This window comes from Pseudorasbora parva, chromosome 13 (genome assembly GCF_024679245.1).
Source record: "Pseudorasbora parva isolate DD20220531a chromosome 13, ASM2467924v1, whole genome shotgun sequence".
NCBI lineage: Eukaryota > Metazoa > Chordata > Actinopteri > Cypriniformes > Gobionidae > Pseudorasbora > Pseudorasbora parva.
Window position 1 is genome coordinate 31,091,138 of NC_090184.1, and position 20,269 is coordinate 31,111,406.

General features: G+C 38.0%; 1 protein-coding gene across 2 annotated transcripts in view; it reads right to left on the bottom strand.

Moving 5' to 3' along the window:
• ajap1 (adherens junctions associated protein 1) overlaps positions 1 to 20,269 on the bottom strand; it is a 163,897-nt gene that overhangs the window by 21,459 nt on the left and 122,169 nt on the right. For both annotated transcript variants that reach the window (XM_067413915.1, XM_067413916.1), the window contains exon 2: positions 15,156 to 15,886. In XM_067413915.1, coding sequence (XP_067270016.1) covers positions 15,156 to 15,886 — 731 coding nt within the window. The remainder of the gene's footprint in view (positions 1 to 15,155; positions 15,887 to 20,269) is intronic.

Genomic DNA, 20,269 nt, shown 5'->3' on the forward strand with positions numbered 1-20,269 from the left:
TTTTTCCCTTACTTTAAAACAGATGCTTAGTTTGTGGTTCATTATTTTTTAATCAAAAAAAACAAAAACAATAACAATAAAAAAGCCAAACTCACTTATAGTAAACAAAGAAATTAAACATTAATTGACCAAAGTTCTCTTGAGCTTTTGCCTCCACCATCCAGTTATCTTGCCTTACGCTAGTCACGTGACTCCTGCGACTCTGCCCCTCTTTTTCCCACTCAAAATACATTCCAGTGACTATGCTTTTATGTTATTTTCCAAAACGGTTATAATTCAACAGAGGAACAGAATACGCTTAATGACCACGGACTTACTCCTTACTTCTTCAAAAGTTTTAAAAGTGTGTAAATGGATGTGAATGAGAGGACTCCACTTATGAATGGAATCATAACTCATTCATGGACGATAATAAGAATAGCAACACAAGTACAGGCTTGCTCATGTGTAAACCCTATTTGCACAGTACATTATTTAAAAAACTGTTATTCTGCACCAGTTCCCCTTTTGCAGATCAGTGAGAATGACTAAATCTCCATCAGTTATATCTGTGTTGCTCTTTGTAAATCTAGCCTCACTTACGTTTGATTGCATCAGCTTTCTTTTCACAGAGCTGTTGACTCCTGCTGAGTGTCCTTCTCTCATTCATTTTTTTGAAACGGGCTGGATGAAAATCTTTGCCAACCAACCGACCGACACCCACAAACTGCAAATCCAGCTCTGGAGGGACAAAGGGTTTGAAGTCTTTCCTCGTTGGAGTGTTAACCTTCTCCCCCTGTCTCCGTTTGTTGTCCTCCCACACACCCCACCTGATCGCGGGAAAACTCTCATTGCACCCGCTGATGGTTCCCGATTGCCAATTAATGTAGATGTCAAGATGTCAATCTCTTTTGACTTCCACTGAGCTACAGCGTTCCCAAACCCTTAATGCAAGGAGACTGAGAGAAAAAGAGAGGAAAAAGACAAAGAGGATCAAAGGCAATTATTCGAAATGCCTTTTCCCAGTGTCAAAGGCTCCCCTGCATAATTCAATCGCTCTGTACAGTGTGGGAGGGAGAGGTGGTCAAAGTAGACTCTATGATTGTATTACTTAACAGATAATGAAGTTGTCCTGGATGGAACTACTTCACGGCTGTCTGTCAGAGCAGCCCTGTGAGCTTATCACATCTTTAAAAGGTTTACATCGGTGAAACCAAACGGTCCTATTGGATGAACTATTTTGAGAACGACAGCACTTCTACCATAATATAGTTCATGCATTACAATGCGGGTAAGACACATCCCTGAGGGCTTGTGAGTGAATTTAGCACACCTTTGACAAGGAAAATGTTGCCTTTTAATAAAACTGGAACACATCAAACTGAAAGCAATGACTAAAGCAATTTACCTAAAGTCAGTGCACCTTAAAAAATATCACCAACCCTGTATACCTTCTACGATACAAGGTCATCTGGTAGGCTCAAAAAAACACTTCTTTCTTTAGTAGCCAGAAAAATAATGTGCAGGAGTGGCACAATGAAGGACCATTATAGGCATATCTGGAGGTTATATGCTAAAACATATTAAAATTATATGTTGTCCTTTTGTTGTCTTCTATATAGTGTATATCTTTTTCACTTCTTTGACGCATCACTGTCTTTTTCAATCAATTAAAAACATTTGCATGCCCCATGCTGGGAGAAACGGAGGTATTTAAGCATTTTAAGTAAGTGTATGTGACGTTTACTATGTGTAGTGTGTGTATGTTGTAGTATGTGAGCATCCGTTCTGGGAAGATTACTTTGGAAAGGTAATAAGTTACAGATTGCAAATTATTTAAAATGTAATATGTAGAGAAACTATTCAATTCAATCATTAAAGATTACATTTGAATACCTTTGATTACTTTTCTATATTTCTAATGAATGTTTTCAAAATAATATGGAATACCTGCGGAAGTGTAGTATCTCATTTCACAGATGAATCTAAAATGCAGATACAGTGTGAAGTATTTGCTCAAGCTCTTGTTTTAAATTGTTCTGTTATAATGCTGCTTGTTTTCATCTATTAACGTTGTACAATAGAAGCAGAACGTGACGGTTGGTCAGTGTTGTATTTGTCCCGCCCCTCCTCCACTGTGATTGGACAACTAGGTTTAAAAGTCACAGTGATGAGAGCTGCATTTTACTCAAAGTTGAACATTCTTCAACTCTCGCCGACCAGTAAAAAACAGCGAACACTCCTCGTTCAGTGGCACTTCCATTAAAAACAATTGAATACACCAGCCAGTCGTGTGAAAAAACACTTTGGTGGACACACGGCCTTACAGGAACCTGAGAAACCTGCAGGTATGTAACTTAGCTTACAGTTTACTGTAAGCAGTCATTAAATAAAATAGAAGAGGCATTGCCCTTCACATGCTACTAATGTGTATTAAAAACATATTTTAGCTCTGCATTATAGGTGCATGTCCAGTAGATTATTTAACAATGTTAATCTCCATTCATAAAAAATGAGCTAGTCCGCTAGCTACCTAAATACATCTGCTGTGCGTGTGTGCATTAGAATTTTCATTTATTATTTGTTGATATAATTTTATAACTGACCAGATAATAAGTATATTGGCACCATATACTACAATTGCTTTTCACAATTAGGCCATATTTATTAATTTTATAATGTTATTTTTTATACTGAATAAAAAAATTATATATATATATATATATATATATATATATATATATATATATATATATATATATATATATATATATATATATATTAATATATAATATATTTTAATATATTATATTTTAATTTTAATATATATATAATATATATATATATATATATATTTTTTTTTTTTTTATTTATTTTTTTTTTACAGAGGTTATGTAAGAAAAACAGATTTAGCAGATCCAAATGGGATTAAAATCAGGATTAAAATACATCTGTGAAACATGAATTTCTCTACCAGCCCTTACGAAAACAAGGGCTTATGTCGAGGTGAAAAAGACCAAAAAAAGATGAAACAATGATTGCGACTAGCTATGGCTTAGCGATGTGAGACCAAAACAGATTTTACTGTTGTTTATCTACAAGAGAAAGATTGTCTGTTGATTAGATGAGAAAATAAATTTGAGTGGAACATGGAAATATTTCCAGCTCTATCTTGTAATTATTAAATCTTATTTTACCATTGAACACTCTTCATTGAACATCATTTTATTATGAGTTATTTGGATATCACAACATGTTTTCACTAAATTATCTATAAATATATTTTCCAATCATATTTTATAGTTTACCTATAGTAAATAATTGTATCACTTAAAGGGTTACTTCAGCGATTAACTTATGGTTTTGTATCAGTAGGAACCCTGGAGTACCTTATTTTAGTAAACATTTTTATGCAAATGAACGCGGTGTGGGAAAGTGATCTAGTAATCCTGTAGCGTTGGCTTTGAGAGTGGCCTCGTAGGGCAGCGAAGCAATGCATTCTGGGAATTATCGCCAATTATCGTTATGAGACAAAAATACATTTTCTGTCTTTTCTCAGTCTAGAGGGCACCAAATTCAAAACTATTTTCACATTTCTACTACATTAATGACCAGTTTAAATACAGATTCATCTTCCCAGTGCTAAAGTCAGTGGCGTAGCACCAAATTTTGGGCCCTGGGTACAAACCATCTTGCTGGGCCCCCGTACCATGTATGTGTATGTATAGAAAACGGACTTCCCTGCCTCGGGCCCTGGTTACTCAGTACCCTTTATCCCCCCAGTCCCACGCCCCTGGCTGAAGTACCCCTTTAAATCTCATCTCTGATTACCAACGTTTTTTCTTGTTGATTTTTTTTCATGCCTTAAAATAGCATGCCTATAACTCTACACCCTTGCTTCATTTAGTATATGCAGATATATGCAAATAAGCCCCACCTTTACTCACTTACACCAGTTTAGATACCAATTCAGCACACTCTTCACAAAGGCAATGGCAAGCAGATATATCAGTGGCATATCACATATCAGCAGGAATGAGCCTCGACAATACCTGGATGGGAGACTAGTTGCTGCTGGTGTTAGTGAGGCCAGCAAGGGATTGCTCACCCTAATATCCCAGGATAGTGATGGGGACACTATACTGTCCATAATTTCTGTCCTTCGAATAAGACGGTTAACCGAGGTCCTGACTCGCTGTAGCCTCTATCCATCATGGCCTCCTAATCATCCTCATTTACTGATTGGCTTTATCACTCTGTCTCCTCTCCACCAATCAGCTTGTGTGTGTTGGGCATTCTGGCGCAATATGGCTTCTGTCGTATTATCCAGGTTGATGCTGCACAGTGGCATCTTTATAATGTCGGACACATAGCAGTAATTAATATGATTTTCCTTTTGCCTGATTTATCATAACATCATAGACTTGGTCTGCATTACTGGGAATATCAAAACATCATATCTGTTTATGTAGTGAGGGAAAACAAGCTATTTGAATGAACACACACTGACCTTGTGAGGTGCATTATCTTTACTTTTTGTAACGATTACAATAGATTTTTGCTTAGTGCAATGCCGAAAAGTTCATGTTTGGCTTTCTGCACCTCTAGTAATAATAATAATAAAATTAAAATAAAAACAGATCTGAAGTTTTATACTGCTTAATAAACAGACGGAGTTGTTTGTCAAAATTAATTTTACATACCAACAGAATGCATGAGGTTATTTATGTAGAAAACATTCAAAAATCATCCGTAATTCATTAGAATAAGGGCTGGACTCATGTCTGTGCTTCAAGCTTACAAGCTGTTATAGTCACACACAAAAGATTTTCCTCAAAAGGCATGCTGCTACCCCAAATATTATACGACATAGTCATTTTTATAAATAACCTTTTTGATAAAGACGGTTGCTATAAAAAAAGCAAATTAAAAAAACTTTGCTATTATCAGTATTTAAATTTATTTAATGTAAATAATATATTTACACTGACATGTCGACTTCAAATTTGCTTTGTAAAATGTAAATAATTCATCCGTGCATGGCAGTACTAAAAAGAAAAATGAATAAATAAACAAACAAAGCTGCATGCATGCAAGACTGCAGAAAACTGACAGACATCTACATTTATACAAACCCGTGTCATTGATGGCATACTCATTAGAAAACTGGACTTTACACTTTTGCCAAATGTTAAACGTGGTACTGCGGTACATTAACGTTTGAAATTAGATTATATATATTATATTCTATCCCAAAAACATTTATACATAAACAAACACCTGTTGCATTGCATAAGGCATATTCCGAAAAAATATCCATTTCATAGTCAAAGACTTTATGAAGTTTTATGATCATTTTAAAACATTAAATCTATGCAATACATACATTAAAATCAGGAACACTGAATAAACGTCTTAATTGAAAGACGTCCTGTAATATTTCAGGGGAACAGCATGCATTTTGACAAAAAAAGGACACCTCTGGCCATCGTGTTGGGTCCTTTGTCCAGTCACAGATATTGTACAAACAATCAAACTCAATATGGCTCAGTTTTTCTTCTCTGTCAAGCAGCAGCACTGATTCAACATACACCCTTAAAAATAAAAGTAGAACCAAAAATGGGTTTCACAGTGATGCCATAGAAGAACCATTTTTGGTTCCTCAAAGAACCGTTTTGTGAAAGGTTCTTTAAAAAAACATTTTTTTAAAACCATTTTATAGTCTAAAGAACCTTTTTGCACTACAAAGAACCTTTTGTTCTTTAGATAGTAAAGGTTTTTCATAGAACCATACACCCTGCCAAAGAACAATTTAAGAATCTTTATTTTTAAGAGTGTAGGCTATATTGGGTTAACACCATGTTTTTCCATTCAGGGGGAAATAACTTTTCCTCCAGAGCCCCAGCTATGACACAACATGGACCAAGTCCATACATAATTCACCCGCTATATTGCTAAATGTACAATAAAGCCCGTCTGCACTACAAGGTAGTTTGTGATGTAAGAGACACCATTGATTCATGATTTCAAACCTTGTTATTTGAGACTGTCTTTGGTTCATTGCAGCTTTAAGGAGAAAATACTCAGCAATGGTGTTGACTTATGAATTTGCACATGGTTTGTCTAAAATTATATTAGCTCTTTCCCCGCCAGTGTTTTTAAAAAAAGTTGCCAGCCACCGCCAGGGTTTTTGACAATTTTTACAAAAATGTAATAGCCCATAGAATATTTAGTTTAATGAATATCTGAGCATGCAATTATATCAAAATAAAGAGCTGACCCTCTTCTTTTAAACAAACAAACAAACAAACAAACAAAAAATCAACACTTGAATATGGGTAAGTTTCACTTGATAACACTTGCATATAAAAAAGCAACATTTTGAACAAAAAGCTAAGAAAATCATGTTTTTGTGAAAGACTGTATCCAGATCAGATTCAGAGTGATGATCAAACGCAGATGGAGTAGATCGAGTCCATCAACACTCCCAATGCTTCCACCGTCCTGTAGCTCGTCCTGAGCCCACATTTCAGTCAGTAGCATTAGATAGTTTTGATTCATATGCTGTTTAATGAAGATGATCCCGTTATTTTTCATATGCATATGATTACATGCGATCGCTTGTTTTACTGCGCCTTGCTCGCGTGTGTTTTGATCAGGAGATTCAGTACTCATTCAGATCATGCGCAATAGCCGCACCCTAGTGTCCGACAGTGAAAACAGGGAAACCCAGAACGTTCCGTGTTTGGCCTTAAAGCGTTTTCTCACGAATAGCAGAAAATTCTGTGTTTGGCGGGGAAAGAGTTAAAACACTACATAGACATAATAACAACATTAAAATCTTGATTTTTTCAACACTGGGAGTCACTGAAGCACAGTCCGGCTTGGATAAAAGCATAATTTTGACATTTCCTTAATAAATGTTCAGTTAACCTTTGCGCCTGTGGAGGTGATAACGAGTTAACAGTGCTGAGCAGAAGGACTGTAAGGCATTTTAATCAGCTCACGCACGTCGTTAACCTGACGGCTCCATCTGCAATCTTCATGTTAATGCTGGAATCTTAGATGGAGACTAAGGACACACACGCAATCACAAAGGTATGCACTGAGAACGTTTATTAAACCTGGAGAAAGCAATTTGTAAAAATGTTCATTCATCTCAGCAGGTATATGACCCCTTTGAAATATGATATCTCTACTCACGGGTGCTGACTTCTAATTCACCTACTTAATAATTTTCCATATAATAAGCAAAACAATTCATTATGACATAAATTTTGCTTGCAAAAACTACATGGCTACTTTGTGTGGGCCATCAATGGAAAAAAAAAGTTTTTTTCTAGAACCAGATGGTGTAGTTACAGCCCTACCAGCAGGGGATAACTGAACTAAGCTAACTAGCCAAACTTTGACTCCTTTGAGTGCTCACACACACACGCGCAACAAACTGATGGGTAAACAGCTGAATCATGTTTGGTCTGCAGCGATAAAATCTTACTTGTGCTGTATCAACAGACCCGCAAAGTCAAGGCTGTCACCAGCAGGAATAGTACGTGACTCTAAAATATAGTTTAGTCAGCACTGAGCTGATGGAGAGAAGCTCGTACTTGATGCATTGCACACAGTTGAGATGCAATGGTCCTTGGGGAAAAGCTTGATATAGTTCACCATTAAACTGAGTGAAGGGTTTCTAGTGGTCTTGGATGACTACTATTAAATGAAAATTAAGGAGATATTTCATCCAAGAAATAATTTTTGTCATATACTTGTTTCCTTTTTTTCTCGGATGTGTGGATCAGAAATTAGGTATTTTGCAGAAAGACCAAGCTACTATTTTTGTTTACATACAAAGTACATTCACTATATATAGTATATATATTGGGCCGTCATTTTTGAGAAAAATCTAATTTGAACGGATATCAAATATCAAGCAATGTATTCAAATATATTCAAATATCTACGTGCTTGATTTGGTCATGGGCCTACGCTACAACACGTTTAGAGCGCACTCTGTTGGATGAGATGCCAAAAAAAATAATAAAAAACAAACAGTCTAATCATAAGCCACGTTTACACATACACTTTTTTGTTATTCCGATTAAAATAATTCTGATTGAAAGATTTAGTGGACTGTTTACATCTAAACCGATCTGCTGACTTTCAATCGGAATCATCACAGAGCAGTTTGTCTGCCGCTTCTGAAATGTCGACGCTGTCCTCTCCAGCAGCTGGAATGTGTTCACGGATGCCATAGCAACTCTCAATGGCCACCAGGACTTATACCATTTTATAAAAGCTTTTTATTTGTTGTAAAGTGTAATAATCATCTCAGACGAAAATTCATTCTTCTGTCAGGCACAGTTGAAGTAAAAAGTGCCTGGGACAAACGCTGTCAAGATGAGAGGGTGTAGCCGGGATATGTCTGTGTCATTCCAACATTATCTTCATAACTTCTTACGAAATAAAAAGTTAACTTTCCTCTCTTGTCAACATTATAGCTGGTGTTAGGGGACAGGTGTGGTGGTATGGGTAAGTTTAAGGGTAGGGTTAGGGGACAGGTGTGGTGGTATGGGTAAGTTTAAGGGTAGGGTTAGGGGACAGGTGTGGTGATATGGGTAAGTTTAAGGGTAGGGTTAGGGGACAGGTGTGGTGATATGGGTAAGTTTAAGGGTAGGGTTAGGGGACAGGTGTGGTGATATGGGTAAGTTTAAGGGTAGGGTTAGGGGACAGGTGTGGTGGTATGGGTAAGTTTAAGGGTAGGGTTAGGGGACAGGTGTGGTGATATGGGTAAGTTTAAGGGTAGGGTTAGGGGACAGGTGTGGTGATATGGGTAAGTTTAAGGGTAGGGTTAGGGGACAGGTGTGGTGATATGGGTACATTTAAGGGTAGGGTTAGGGGACAGGTGTGGTGGTATGGGTAAGTTTAAGGGTAGGGTTAGGGGACAGGTGTGGTGGTATGGGTAAGTTTAAGGGTAGGGTTAGGGGACCGGTGTGGTGGTATGGGTACGTTTAAGGGTAGGGTTAGGGGACAGGTGTGGTGGTATGGGTAAGTTTAAAGGTAGGGTTAGGGGACAGGTGTGGTGGTATGGGTAAGTTTAAGGGTAGGGTTAGGGGACAGGTGTGGTGATATGGGTAAGTTTAAGGGTAGGGTTAGGGGACAGGTGTGGTGGTATGGGTAAGTTTAAGGGTAGGGTTAGGGGACAGGTGTGGTGGTATGGGTAAGTTTAAGGGTAGGGTTAGGGGACAGGTGTGGTGATATGGGTAAGTTTAAGGGTAGGGTTAGGGGACAGGTGTGGTGATATGGGTAAGTTTAAGGGTAGGGTTAGGGGACAGGTGTGGTGGTATGGGTAAGTTTAAGGGTAGGGTTAGGGGACAGGTGTGGTGGTATGGGTAAGTTTAAGGGTAGGGTTAGGGGACAGGTGTGGTGGTATGGGTAAGTTTAAGGGTAGGGTTAGGGGACAGGTGTGGTGGTATGGGTAAGTTTAAGGGTAGGGTTAGGGGACAGGTGTGGTGATATGGGTAAGTTTAAGGGTAGGGTTAGGGGACAGGTGTGGTGATATGGGTAAGTTTAAGGGTAGGGTTAGGGGACAGGTGTGGTGGTATAAGTAAGTTTAAGGGTAGGGTTAGGGGACAGGTGTGGTGGTATGGGTAAGTTTAAGGGTAGGGTTAGGGGACAGGTGTGGTGGTATGGGTAAGATAAAGGGTAGGGTTAGGGGACAGGTCTGGTGATTTGGGTAAGTTTAAGGGGTAGGGTTAGGGGACAGGTGTGGTGGTATGGGTAAGTTTAAGGGTAGGGTTAGGTGTAAGGGAAGTGCCAACTGTATAATTACAAATGTAACTACAGACATTAATTACAGACGTAATAACATACAGGTATTTTTTTAAATGTAAGTACAATTTAAAAATCTGTATGTACACAATAAGTGCATTGCATCAAATGATTAATTAAAATGTAGTACATAGTAGTTAAGGCCACCTAATATAAAGTGGGTCCCACTTTAAAAACCGGATGGTTTATTTATAGTTCGATTACGGATATTTCACGTCATGTTCGAATGCATATTCGATTATTGAATAAAAAGTGACAGCCATAATATATACCAGCTACCAGATAGTGCTATCTCACCAATCATAATCCACCATCTGCCATTTTGTCAGACAAAACGGTCAGGAGAGTTTGTAGATTAATGTGGTGGATTTGAACTTGAAAAACGGTGTACTGACGTCTTTCCACGGTTGAAACAACATTCCTTCCGAAGTTCACTCATGTTTATTTGACACGAACTAGAAGGAAGATTTGAACAGTTTACGAACAGCTTTAATTGAGGCATTACAGCGATCTGTCACAACATATTAAAGAGCCATACAACGGTATTTATTGTTTACACTTCTTTTAAAAAAGACTAAATGTAAGAGTTGTGATATTGTATTAAAAGTAACCTGCTCTGTCCTGTCTGCCAGCACGTTTTCAGTGTCCTCTTTGCTCTGCGGTATATTTTTCACTGCGTGAGAACATAATGTGTGGGGTGACAGTGCCCAGGATTGGTGGACATAGCAACAGTAACTAAAGGGGCGGGTCTTTTAAAAAATTTAAAACTCAAATGTTGTTCTGTACCCCATTGAACTTCATGGACAAAAATGGTTGCAAAATTTTTCTGAATATTTTCTTTTATGTTCTACAGAAGATTTCAGCAATGCTAAAACATATACAATACCATAATGAAAGGGGTTAATGCTGTTGGTGTCCTGGATGCCCTTTAATCGGGCATGTGAACAGTTACACTGACCTCCATGCACTTCCCCTACTCTGACATGAACTCAGCTGAACACCCGCTCGTATGAATGTCTATTGCTCCAGTTTTGTATTCACAGCCCATTGCTTATTTTCCCCCCATTACTCTGCATGTCAGAAGCAGTTTAGTACTGGTGCAGGTGTTTGCGAAGGGCTAAAATTACCCGGGATGCTCGCGGAATGAGGAAGCGGAGGGATTTCACCTTGATAGGTATTTCGTTTCATCAGACAGGTTTGGCTGTAGCTGAACAGAGATGGATAATTATGGCATGCCTTAAGGGCACTACATTGACTCACTTCCACACTATATGAAAGACATGCCAAGGCAGCAGCATACCACATAATGCATTTGACTTATGAGACAGATACAAGACCTTCAAGAGACACACCATGCAGCATTTGAGGTTTTTTAAACTCTTTCCATGTGGACAGTGTAGAACAAAGTGAATGATTGTGTTCAGGGATTTACTTATCTGCAGTTCCATCAAGTTTTAATATTCTCAGGTTGCTTGCTATTTATTGGAGTCACTGACGAGTGACTTACCGTATTTTTCCCCCCCTAATGACAAAACATCACTTTAAAAAAGAGCTATACGGACTGTGTGCAGCAAACAAATTATTCCATTTTCACGCCCCAGTTGTATTAAAACTGCAATTAACACCAGTATTCCTTCTATTCACCAGATAATTAAAATATGCAAAAACACCACAGCATTGTCTCTAGGAACCCATTACACTTGCTTCCACACACAGGAGTAAAAAAAAAAAAAAACACAAAACCAGTCAAATTAATTTAGCGGCAAATATTTGATTAAACTGCTTACTGCACATCGTGACAGTTCTCTACAAACATGAGCCACCACCACTATGTTCCCACAAAGCACAAAATAACCAGCATTTACATTCCCTTTTTACATAAATTATTTATATCAGGCAAACTATTTATATAAGGTAACACTGGTACAACAGCTCTTTTTTTTCTTCTTCTGCCGGTCTGCCCAGAAGTTGAGATTTTAACTTGCCATGTCAACATTTCCAGAATTTAGTTTTTTAACATTGGTTTTATGCGTCATTTATTTTTTACATTTATATTTATGAATATTTATGTTTTCAGTTTTACAAAAAAAAAAATAATAATAATTTATTATTATATAATTATTATTAATTTTCATTGATGCTAACTGAATTTCAAAACCTCAACTGTGTTATCAAGCCTAATATTTCAGTCAGCAGAATTTGCAACACCAATATTTAATGCACTCCAGAAAACCAAAATGTTTTAGGTTTGCAAAACATGGTCAACAGATGCAAGATGATACAGCCATACAGCACTGGCCAGATAGGGTACCAGAAATCAGGCCATCCAAAAATAATTAATAATAAATAAATAAATAAATGCAAAAAAATAAAAATAAACAGGTTTCAAACACTCTCTTATTGGTAAAGATTATGTTATTATGTCCAGTCTAGGGGTTAGCAATAATTATGACCAAAATCACAATATGAGTACTTTTATTTAGTTTCGCTTTCGCTGCTTATTGCATTTAAATGATTTAAAATAATCTGTTTTCAAACCGCAATGTCTAAACGCATACAAACAATAAGCTATCATGACAGTTTTGTATTACAAGGTCACATGAGCGTAACCGCGATTCAAAATCTCTAATGGTTTACAAATTTTGACTTGTTAATCATGTCTGCTGGTACATAACCCACTCCTAAATAAACAAATAAACAAATAATTCCATTTTATGCAACTAATGCCACGGAAATTACACACTTTACCTTTAAAGGTGCAGTGTGTGATGTTTAGCGGCATCTAGTGGTGAGGTTGTGAATTGCATCCCACCCTCTCTTTTCGGAGCACATAGATAAACTACGGTGGCCGCCACAGGACAAAAATGTCCTCATCGGCGACAGCAGAGAGGGACTAGCGCTCTGTAGAGAGCTTTGTCGGTTTAGGGTTACTGTAGAAACATGACGGCACAAAATGTCGATTTCTCTGTAAGGGGACCTGCAGTGTATGGCTCATTCTAAGGCAATTTCTGTCAATATATCCTCATAAAGAAAAAAAATCATAAAATAGTGTGTTTTAAACTACACATAGAGGTGTATACGAGACATATCTGAAATGATCCTATCCTATACTGCCCTCTATTAGTATTAGACTCAGTGGCTGCCAACTGTCAGGTGCGATTGATATTTTACCTAGCCTTTATAAAGATCACACGAAATGAAGAAGAAGAAAGGCAGAGCGGATTATTGAAACAGCACTTTAGAGATTAAGGGAAACCTTGCGCTGGCCTTTAGATGTAATGACACTGCTGTCGTCACTCCAGATTGACTTCATTTTGCTAATCATTCCTATGGTTAATGAGGCCGTGACATTTGATTGGAGTTTGACCTTTGAGCTGAAATATAATTCGACATGCATGGATGTATGTAAGTTTCCATTCTGGGGAGTCGTAAAATTATTCTCGCTTGTATATTACCCGTTATGAATCTAATTTTACGGGAGTCTTTATTGTTAATTCCCTTTGCAGCTAATATAATCTACGGCATGCTAATGTGCAAAACCTGTGAAGATGAATAACTTCACAGTACTGCAGATTTGTAGTGTAGAATTAGGGGATTAAAACATATTTTTCTGCAAATCATCAGTGTCTGTTTTTTGGGGTCAAGCTATCTGTCTTTTATTATGTCTGCCTCTGATCCACGCTCTTGTGTAAACTTAATTGTCCATTAAACGTTTGCCCACTTCGCAGGCTATAACAGATCTCAATACATGGCATACACAGCTAGAGTCAAGCCAGTTTGTAGAATGTGTCAAGACATTCCCCCCTTTTGCACAGATTTATGGAACACAATAGTTGATCTACCCAGAGGACTTTGCATTGAATGGATGACTAGCCTAATACCGTGCAATACCAAGCAGACAGTACAAATTACAGCCTAATGGCATACATGAGAGCTAATGCCAATCTTCATCCTTCTAGGACAGAGACTAGAATAATCTCCCCTGGATACACAAATACAGCTGACAAACACTGAGGTTGCCATATGTAGGCTGCTCTGTCATGACAGGATTTCTAATCTAGATTATGCAATGGAGCCAAAGATGATGAATGTAACAGTAGATGTGCATAAAAAACTCTGTGCCCAGACAACATTTTAGAAGAAAAAAAAATCTACTAAATTCAGTAAGAATGCATTAAATTGATCAAAAGTGCCAGTAAAGATTAGATGAGGAATACAATAATTTAAAGAATAAATTATGTTTTTTTTAAATATTCATCAGAGAATCCTGAAAAGGGAGCACAATTGTTTTAAAATTGATCATAATCAGAATGTTGTATTAGAATGATTTCTGAAGGATAATGTGACACTGAAGACTGGAGTAATGGCTGATAAACATCCAGCGTTCTATTATTTGAATTAAATAAATGCAGCCTTAATGAGCATAATAGGCTTTAGACATACAAAAACTTTAGTTTTTATATAAAATATATAATATTAAAACACACACACACACACACACATATATATATATATATATATATATATATATATATATATATATATATATATATATATATATATATATATATATATATATATATATATATATATATATATATATATATATATATATATATATATATATATATATATATATATATATAAAACAAGGACAGAACACCACCTTCATCTTATAGACCAACATGGAGGAACACTATATTTCCCAGATTGTCATTACCAGTTCCTTTTCCCGTCATTCCGATTCTAGAGTGGCCATTTTATTCTAAATTTATTCTCAATTCACATTCAAACTGAAAAACAGCCAACAATGGATTGCCATCTTTTCTCCATATTCGTCCTGCTTAAGAAACTTTCAATTACAAACATGATGGCACATCCCAACTATGACACCACATTCCCATTTGCCTAATAACCAAAATGACAAACTTTCAACACCAGTACCTGTGATGTTTCCCTAATTGTGTGTTTTCCATAATTATACAGCAGCTGAGGCTTGTCTTACCAAATTTTGAGAAAGCCAATATTTTCGCAAAAAAAACCTAGCTAGATGCACGCTCTTGGCCCTTTGACAATTCAACCACCTTCTTTGCTCTAAATTGCCAGGCAGTTGTGTGCCAATTACAGCTTCGTGAGTATTTTCCACCTTCAGGTTTTCAAAAAACCCACACACTGTTTTTGATGCACTGAATTCTGGTGTGTGACCCAAGAACTTCTGTGCCATGTTCATGAATAACCTTAAACTGCCTGACGGCCCCTAAAAAAACATCTCTGCTTGTTTCACAGCTTCAAATGCGTGATCGAGCATAAACTGATTAAGTATCGTACACAGATTATTTATGTCCTACCTGGTGTGTCCCCAAAAGGTTTTGGTGGTTTGGCAGTCACTCTGGAGTTGCTTGGCTGTGTGGTGCTGTGCCTCTTAGGATGCACGGTTGTAATCACCGCATACGTCCTTTGGGGGCTGCGTGTGGTAGGGCTAGTTACGGTAACTGTGGTGGTGGAGGGGGCTAAAGAGGTGACGGTGGCGTTCGGGGTCACCTTCGCCTCCTCCTCAAGCCCCTCGTCGACACCTGTAGGGCCCCAGTCAATAAATCCTGCCACTGTGGTGGTCCTCCCCTCCAGGGAGTCATAGCCGTCCCCTTTCACCTGCCTCCGTGAGCGAGACAAATGCAGATTTAAATCAGATTTACTCCCCTCCGGTAATGCAACCAATTTCCCTTTGTCGGAGGGGGTCAATTTACACTCCACACAAAGTTGTCGTTTCTGGAGTGACTGGCGGTTTTTTCGCCCCCACAGTTTGGCGCCCCACAGCTCCCCACGGCTACCTAGTGATGGCAAGGAAAGGGGAACACCACGATGCAAGACACCCAGAGTCCTCAAGTGTTGGCCGTTGAGAGCGTCCCGGGTGGGCAGGGGGTGCGGCTGCCGGCGGGGCACTGATCTGGGCAGTAGTTTGAGGGTGAGCCCCTGGCCTGCTGGTGCACACAGAGACAGATCCATCGTGAAATGTACAAGGATGAAGAGGATCCACATTCTACATCCCAGCATTCCTCCAGGTCTCCAGGCAACCATGGAACTGGAGAGCAGAAAAAAGGAGACAGAAATCAGCCACATTGGAGAATCTTAACCAAAGTGCGTGATTTCTACATCACAGAAAGAGTATGCATGCTCGAGAAAATTAACACAACTTCTTTACCTAAAAGACTTATTACGTCTTTCAAGGACTGACTACAGTAGATTGGGCTTTACGGCACTCTTTATAATGTCCTTATTTCCAACACCATTTTCCAGTCTAGCGATTTTTGCTTTAGGCTTCGTTCTGCTCTGTGACTCACTAAGTTCTCATAAATTGAACTCCAATATTAATTAGATGTGTGATTCTCCTTTAACAGCTAGATGCTAAAAGCAGACTTCAATGTTGTTTTCAAAGACATTTACTTTCAAAGACTTAGCCCTCACACTCTTCAATTGCTTTGCTTCGTAAACACAAATGTTCTAGTTGCTGAATTGGTCTCATGGCACTAGGTCATTGGTTTATATGTATTGAAAAAATGTATCGTTTAAATACACTGCATGTTGGTTCAGATAAATGCTTGTTAGTATCTTATATGTTTTGGAATCTCTTACAATTAGTGTCTGTCGGTTATCTAATAATAAGCCACAGACTTATTAAATCTAAACAGCTATAACCAAGTCTTAAAATGTATATAGCAAAAAAATGCTAGATAAAAGAATTATCTATAAAAACCTATTTATATTATATTGAGAACATTATTCAAAATGAAAAAATAAATAATAATAATTATATTATAAAGTATATTTCCGAACAAACTATATCCAAATATTTTATTCCTTAATGCTGTCAATAAAATAATATCAATTCATCTAATAATTTCTAATCTTTTAAAAGCAGAATGAAATGTAATAATGTAATATAATATAATGTAATATAATCAATTTGGTGGTTGTATAAATGAATAAACAATGTCACATTCCACTGTAATGACAGCCCTAATAAAGCATTTTGTACATTTTCTCTTCACATTTTCGTGGACACATTAGCACCCCCTTGTGATCCCCTGGGGATCCTTGAAATCCACTAGCAAAATAACAAAATCATCAAACCACAAAACATCACATTTCCACAGCAATTTCCACCTCTATGATTTGTTTTAGCTGGACTTCTTCTTGATGGGTGCTGTTTGCTTGTTTTTTAATTCCAGAACATAAAACACATTGGAGTGAGCTGCCATACCCTCATGTCTAGAAGCCAAGAGTCTCTATTGATCCAAACAGAAAGAGACTTCATCAAGGGACATCTGTAATCTTTCCTGTCCTTCCACAATATTGGTCACGGTCACAGGCTAATTTAAAGGGATTAAAGAGCCCACACATGAATGGCCTTTGAGTTCAGAGGTGATGGATTTTTATTGAGCTATGACCCATTGGTGAACCAGCATGCCTGAGCCAACAACTCCAACACAAAGTGTAATATTTGAAAATCATACATCTGAAAAATACTAAAAGAGTTTATAAAACCACCATTCCAAAGGGGAATCAATTCCCCTTCATCTAAAGAGCACTTTCATTTACCTATACTTAAGAGTGTGTTTGGCTTGCTGCTTCATCTGTTCATGAATAAGATGGATTCTTCAAGCACACTAGGAGAGGGCCCTTGCTCTCCATTTCCCCCTCTTCTAGCCTCTCTTTACATTTCTCTCATTGCTATTGGGGCAAAAAAAGCGTACTTGTGGTATCTGGACTGACTGAACTGGGTCAGAACCTTTGGCCACTCAACTGAGAGATTTTACCTCATTAATAAGGTCCTTCAATCCCATTGGGCTGGGCCCCGAGGGGCCTGACTCACACTCCCTGTGCTTAATGTTCTCCATTAGAATGCAGTTCCTGTCAGGAGCATCATTGTATTTACTTAAGGAGACGTATCAGAACCGATGTTGAGCTATTAATGATCACCCATCTGCTGGTTTTTGATGAAATTAGGTAGCTACATTGTGAATTCAAGGCTGATGTGGTATTAATGAGAGCTAATTTAAGGGTCACACAAAACAGGGTGTGAATTAGAGTGAGGACATGTTTTCATGAACAAGCCCTACTGCTCTTACTTATAACGCATCAGCTACGATTCGGGTCAGTTAGATTCTGCATTTTAATTTAACACGTCGCCCACAAAGCAAAAGTCTTGTTTTTATTTAGATTTTCAAACTACCCAATTTGAATTCACAGACAACAGACTCATTCTGGATCCAAAATTAGCTTTTTGCCACACTTACCAATTAAGACGACCTCTTCCCATTACTTGCCATTCATATGAATATTAATATGAAGATCCGTGGTTGTTTTTAACCACAAATTCTTCCCAAACAACTGATTTAATTGCATTATGCATATGTAAGCATATCCTACCTCACAATTGAACCCAAGTAATTTTTTACATCAAATTACCAGCCAACTACTGGATTCCAGGATTGTTTTATTTACTCACCAAACGTGCATTCCGTGCAGTTTTGTGTGACTCTGTGATACATTGAACTGATAACATAAAAAAATATATAAATTAAATAAATAAAGCCAATGAGAAAGAACAATACATTAAAACTACAAGGGCCAAAGATGAACACAGAATTGAATAGAGAAGATTTTTACCCTTTTGAATATTCATTAGGCAAATGTTCACTATGTTTGCAAGCTTGCATAAGATTTGTGCTTAGTTGCTTAGATTTAATGGCAACACAAATATAGACTCACTGGGAATATATAATTTCTTTTCTCATCCATATTCATGATAATGAGGGGAAATATATATTTTACTTAATAAAATGAAAGTGCTAAAGGAACATATTTCCTGACACAAGCAAGTTAAAAGAAGAGACTTGGGAGTTCCTAAAAAGTTAAATGGAAAATGTGTGATCTGAAAAAGCCCGAAAGATAATGATAAGACCATCTCCTTTTCCATCTCGCACTGTTAAAGGGAATAACATTTGAAACACTGACTGAACTTGTTATGAGTTTCACCAAAGTCCTTTTAAGTCATCTGGCCCTTAAGTTAGGCGGCCTTAAGTACTATGCACTTACATCAAAAAATAAGTACAATGTACTTACTGTTTTCAAATGGTATTTCACACACTTTTGCTGATATTGAGGTGGGAAAGGGGTAGGGTTAGGGGACAGGTGTGGTGGTATGGGTAAGTTTAAGGGTATGGTTAGGGACAGGTGTGGTGATATGGGTAAGTTTAAGGGTAGGGTTAGGGGACAGGTGTGGTGGTATGGGTAAGTTTAAGGGTAGGGTTAGGGGACAGGTGTGGTGATATGGGTAAGTTTAAGGGTAGGGTTAGGGGACAGGTGTGGTGGTATGGGTAAGTTTAAGGGTAGGGTTAGGGGACAGGTGTGGTGGTATGGGTAAGTTTAAGGGTAGGGTTAGGGGACAGGTGTGGTGGTATGGGTAAGTTTAAGGTATAGGGTTAGGGGACAGGTGTGGTGATATGGGTAAGTTTAATGGGTAGGGTTAGGGGACAGGTGTGGTGGTATGGGTAAGTTTAAGGGGTAGGGTTAGGGGACAGGTGTGGTGGTATGGGTAAGTTTAAGGGGTAGGGTTAGGGGACAGGTGTGGTGGTATGGGTAAGTTTAAGGGTAGGGTTAGGGGACAGGTGTGGTGATATGGGTACATTTAAGGGTAGGGTTAGGTGTAAGGGAAGTGCCAACTGTATAATTACAAATGAAACTACAGAAAATAATTACAGACGTAATAACATGCAGGCATTTCTAAAATGTAAGTACAATGTAAAACATGTATGTACACAATAAGTGCATTGTATCAAATGATTAATTAAAATGTTAGCACATAGTAGTCATGGCCACCTAATATAAGGGTCCTGTCATCTTTATACCACCTTCAGATAGCTACTTCCTGTCGAAAAGAGTGAAATCTCCAAAACTAATGCCAAGGTTATATTTCAAAAGCATATAACAAATCACCAATAAAACCTGCCAAAATGATATGAGAAATTCATTAGACCAAATCATACTAAAAAAAGTATAGCATAGAAATCTAGACGCACCCTAGCGGCAGCAAATCTAATCTGCCGCGAGTGTCGTCTAGCAACTCTCAATACCCTTCTGAGCTGTAATCGCCAAACTCTTGCCAGGCCAATCACATCGTGTATAGAGTCGGTGGGCGGGGCCATAATGACGACGGCCGAGTTGCGTTTGCGTGCTTCTAGTAAACACAGAAACTGGCGAATGCCGGTCTTTCGAATCAGCTCTGACCGCGACTCTGGAAGACTTGGAGTTAAGCTTTTCTCTGAGAAAAAAACGGCACTGAAGTCATTCTTAAAAAGGGAAGATGTGTTCAGAGTTTTGCCGACCGGACACAGCGAATGTTTAATCTATCAACAAGCTCTGTTTCACCTTCGTTCCTCTGGTTGGTGTAGCGCTATCCTAT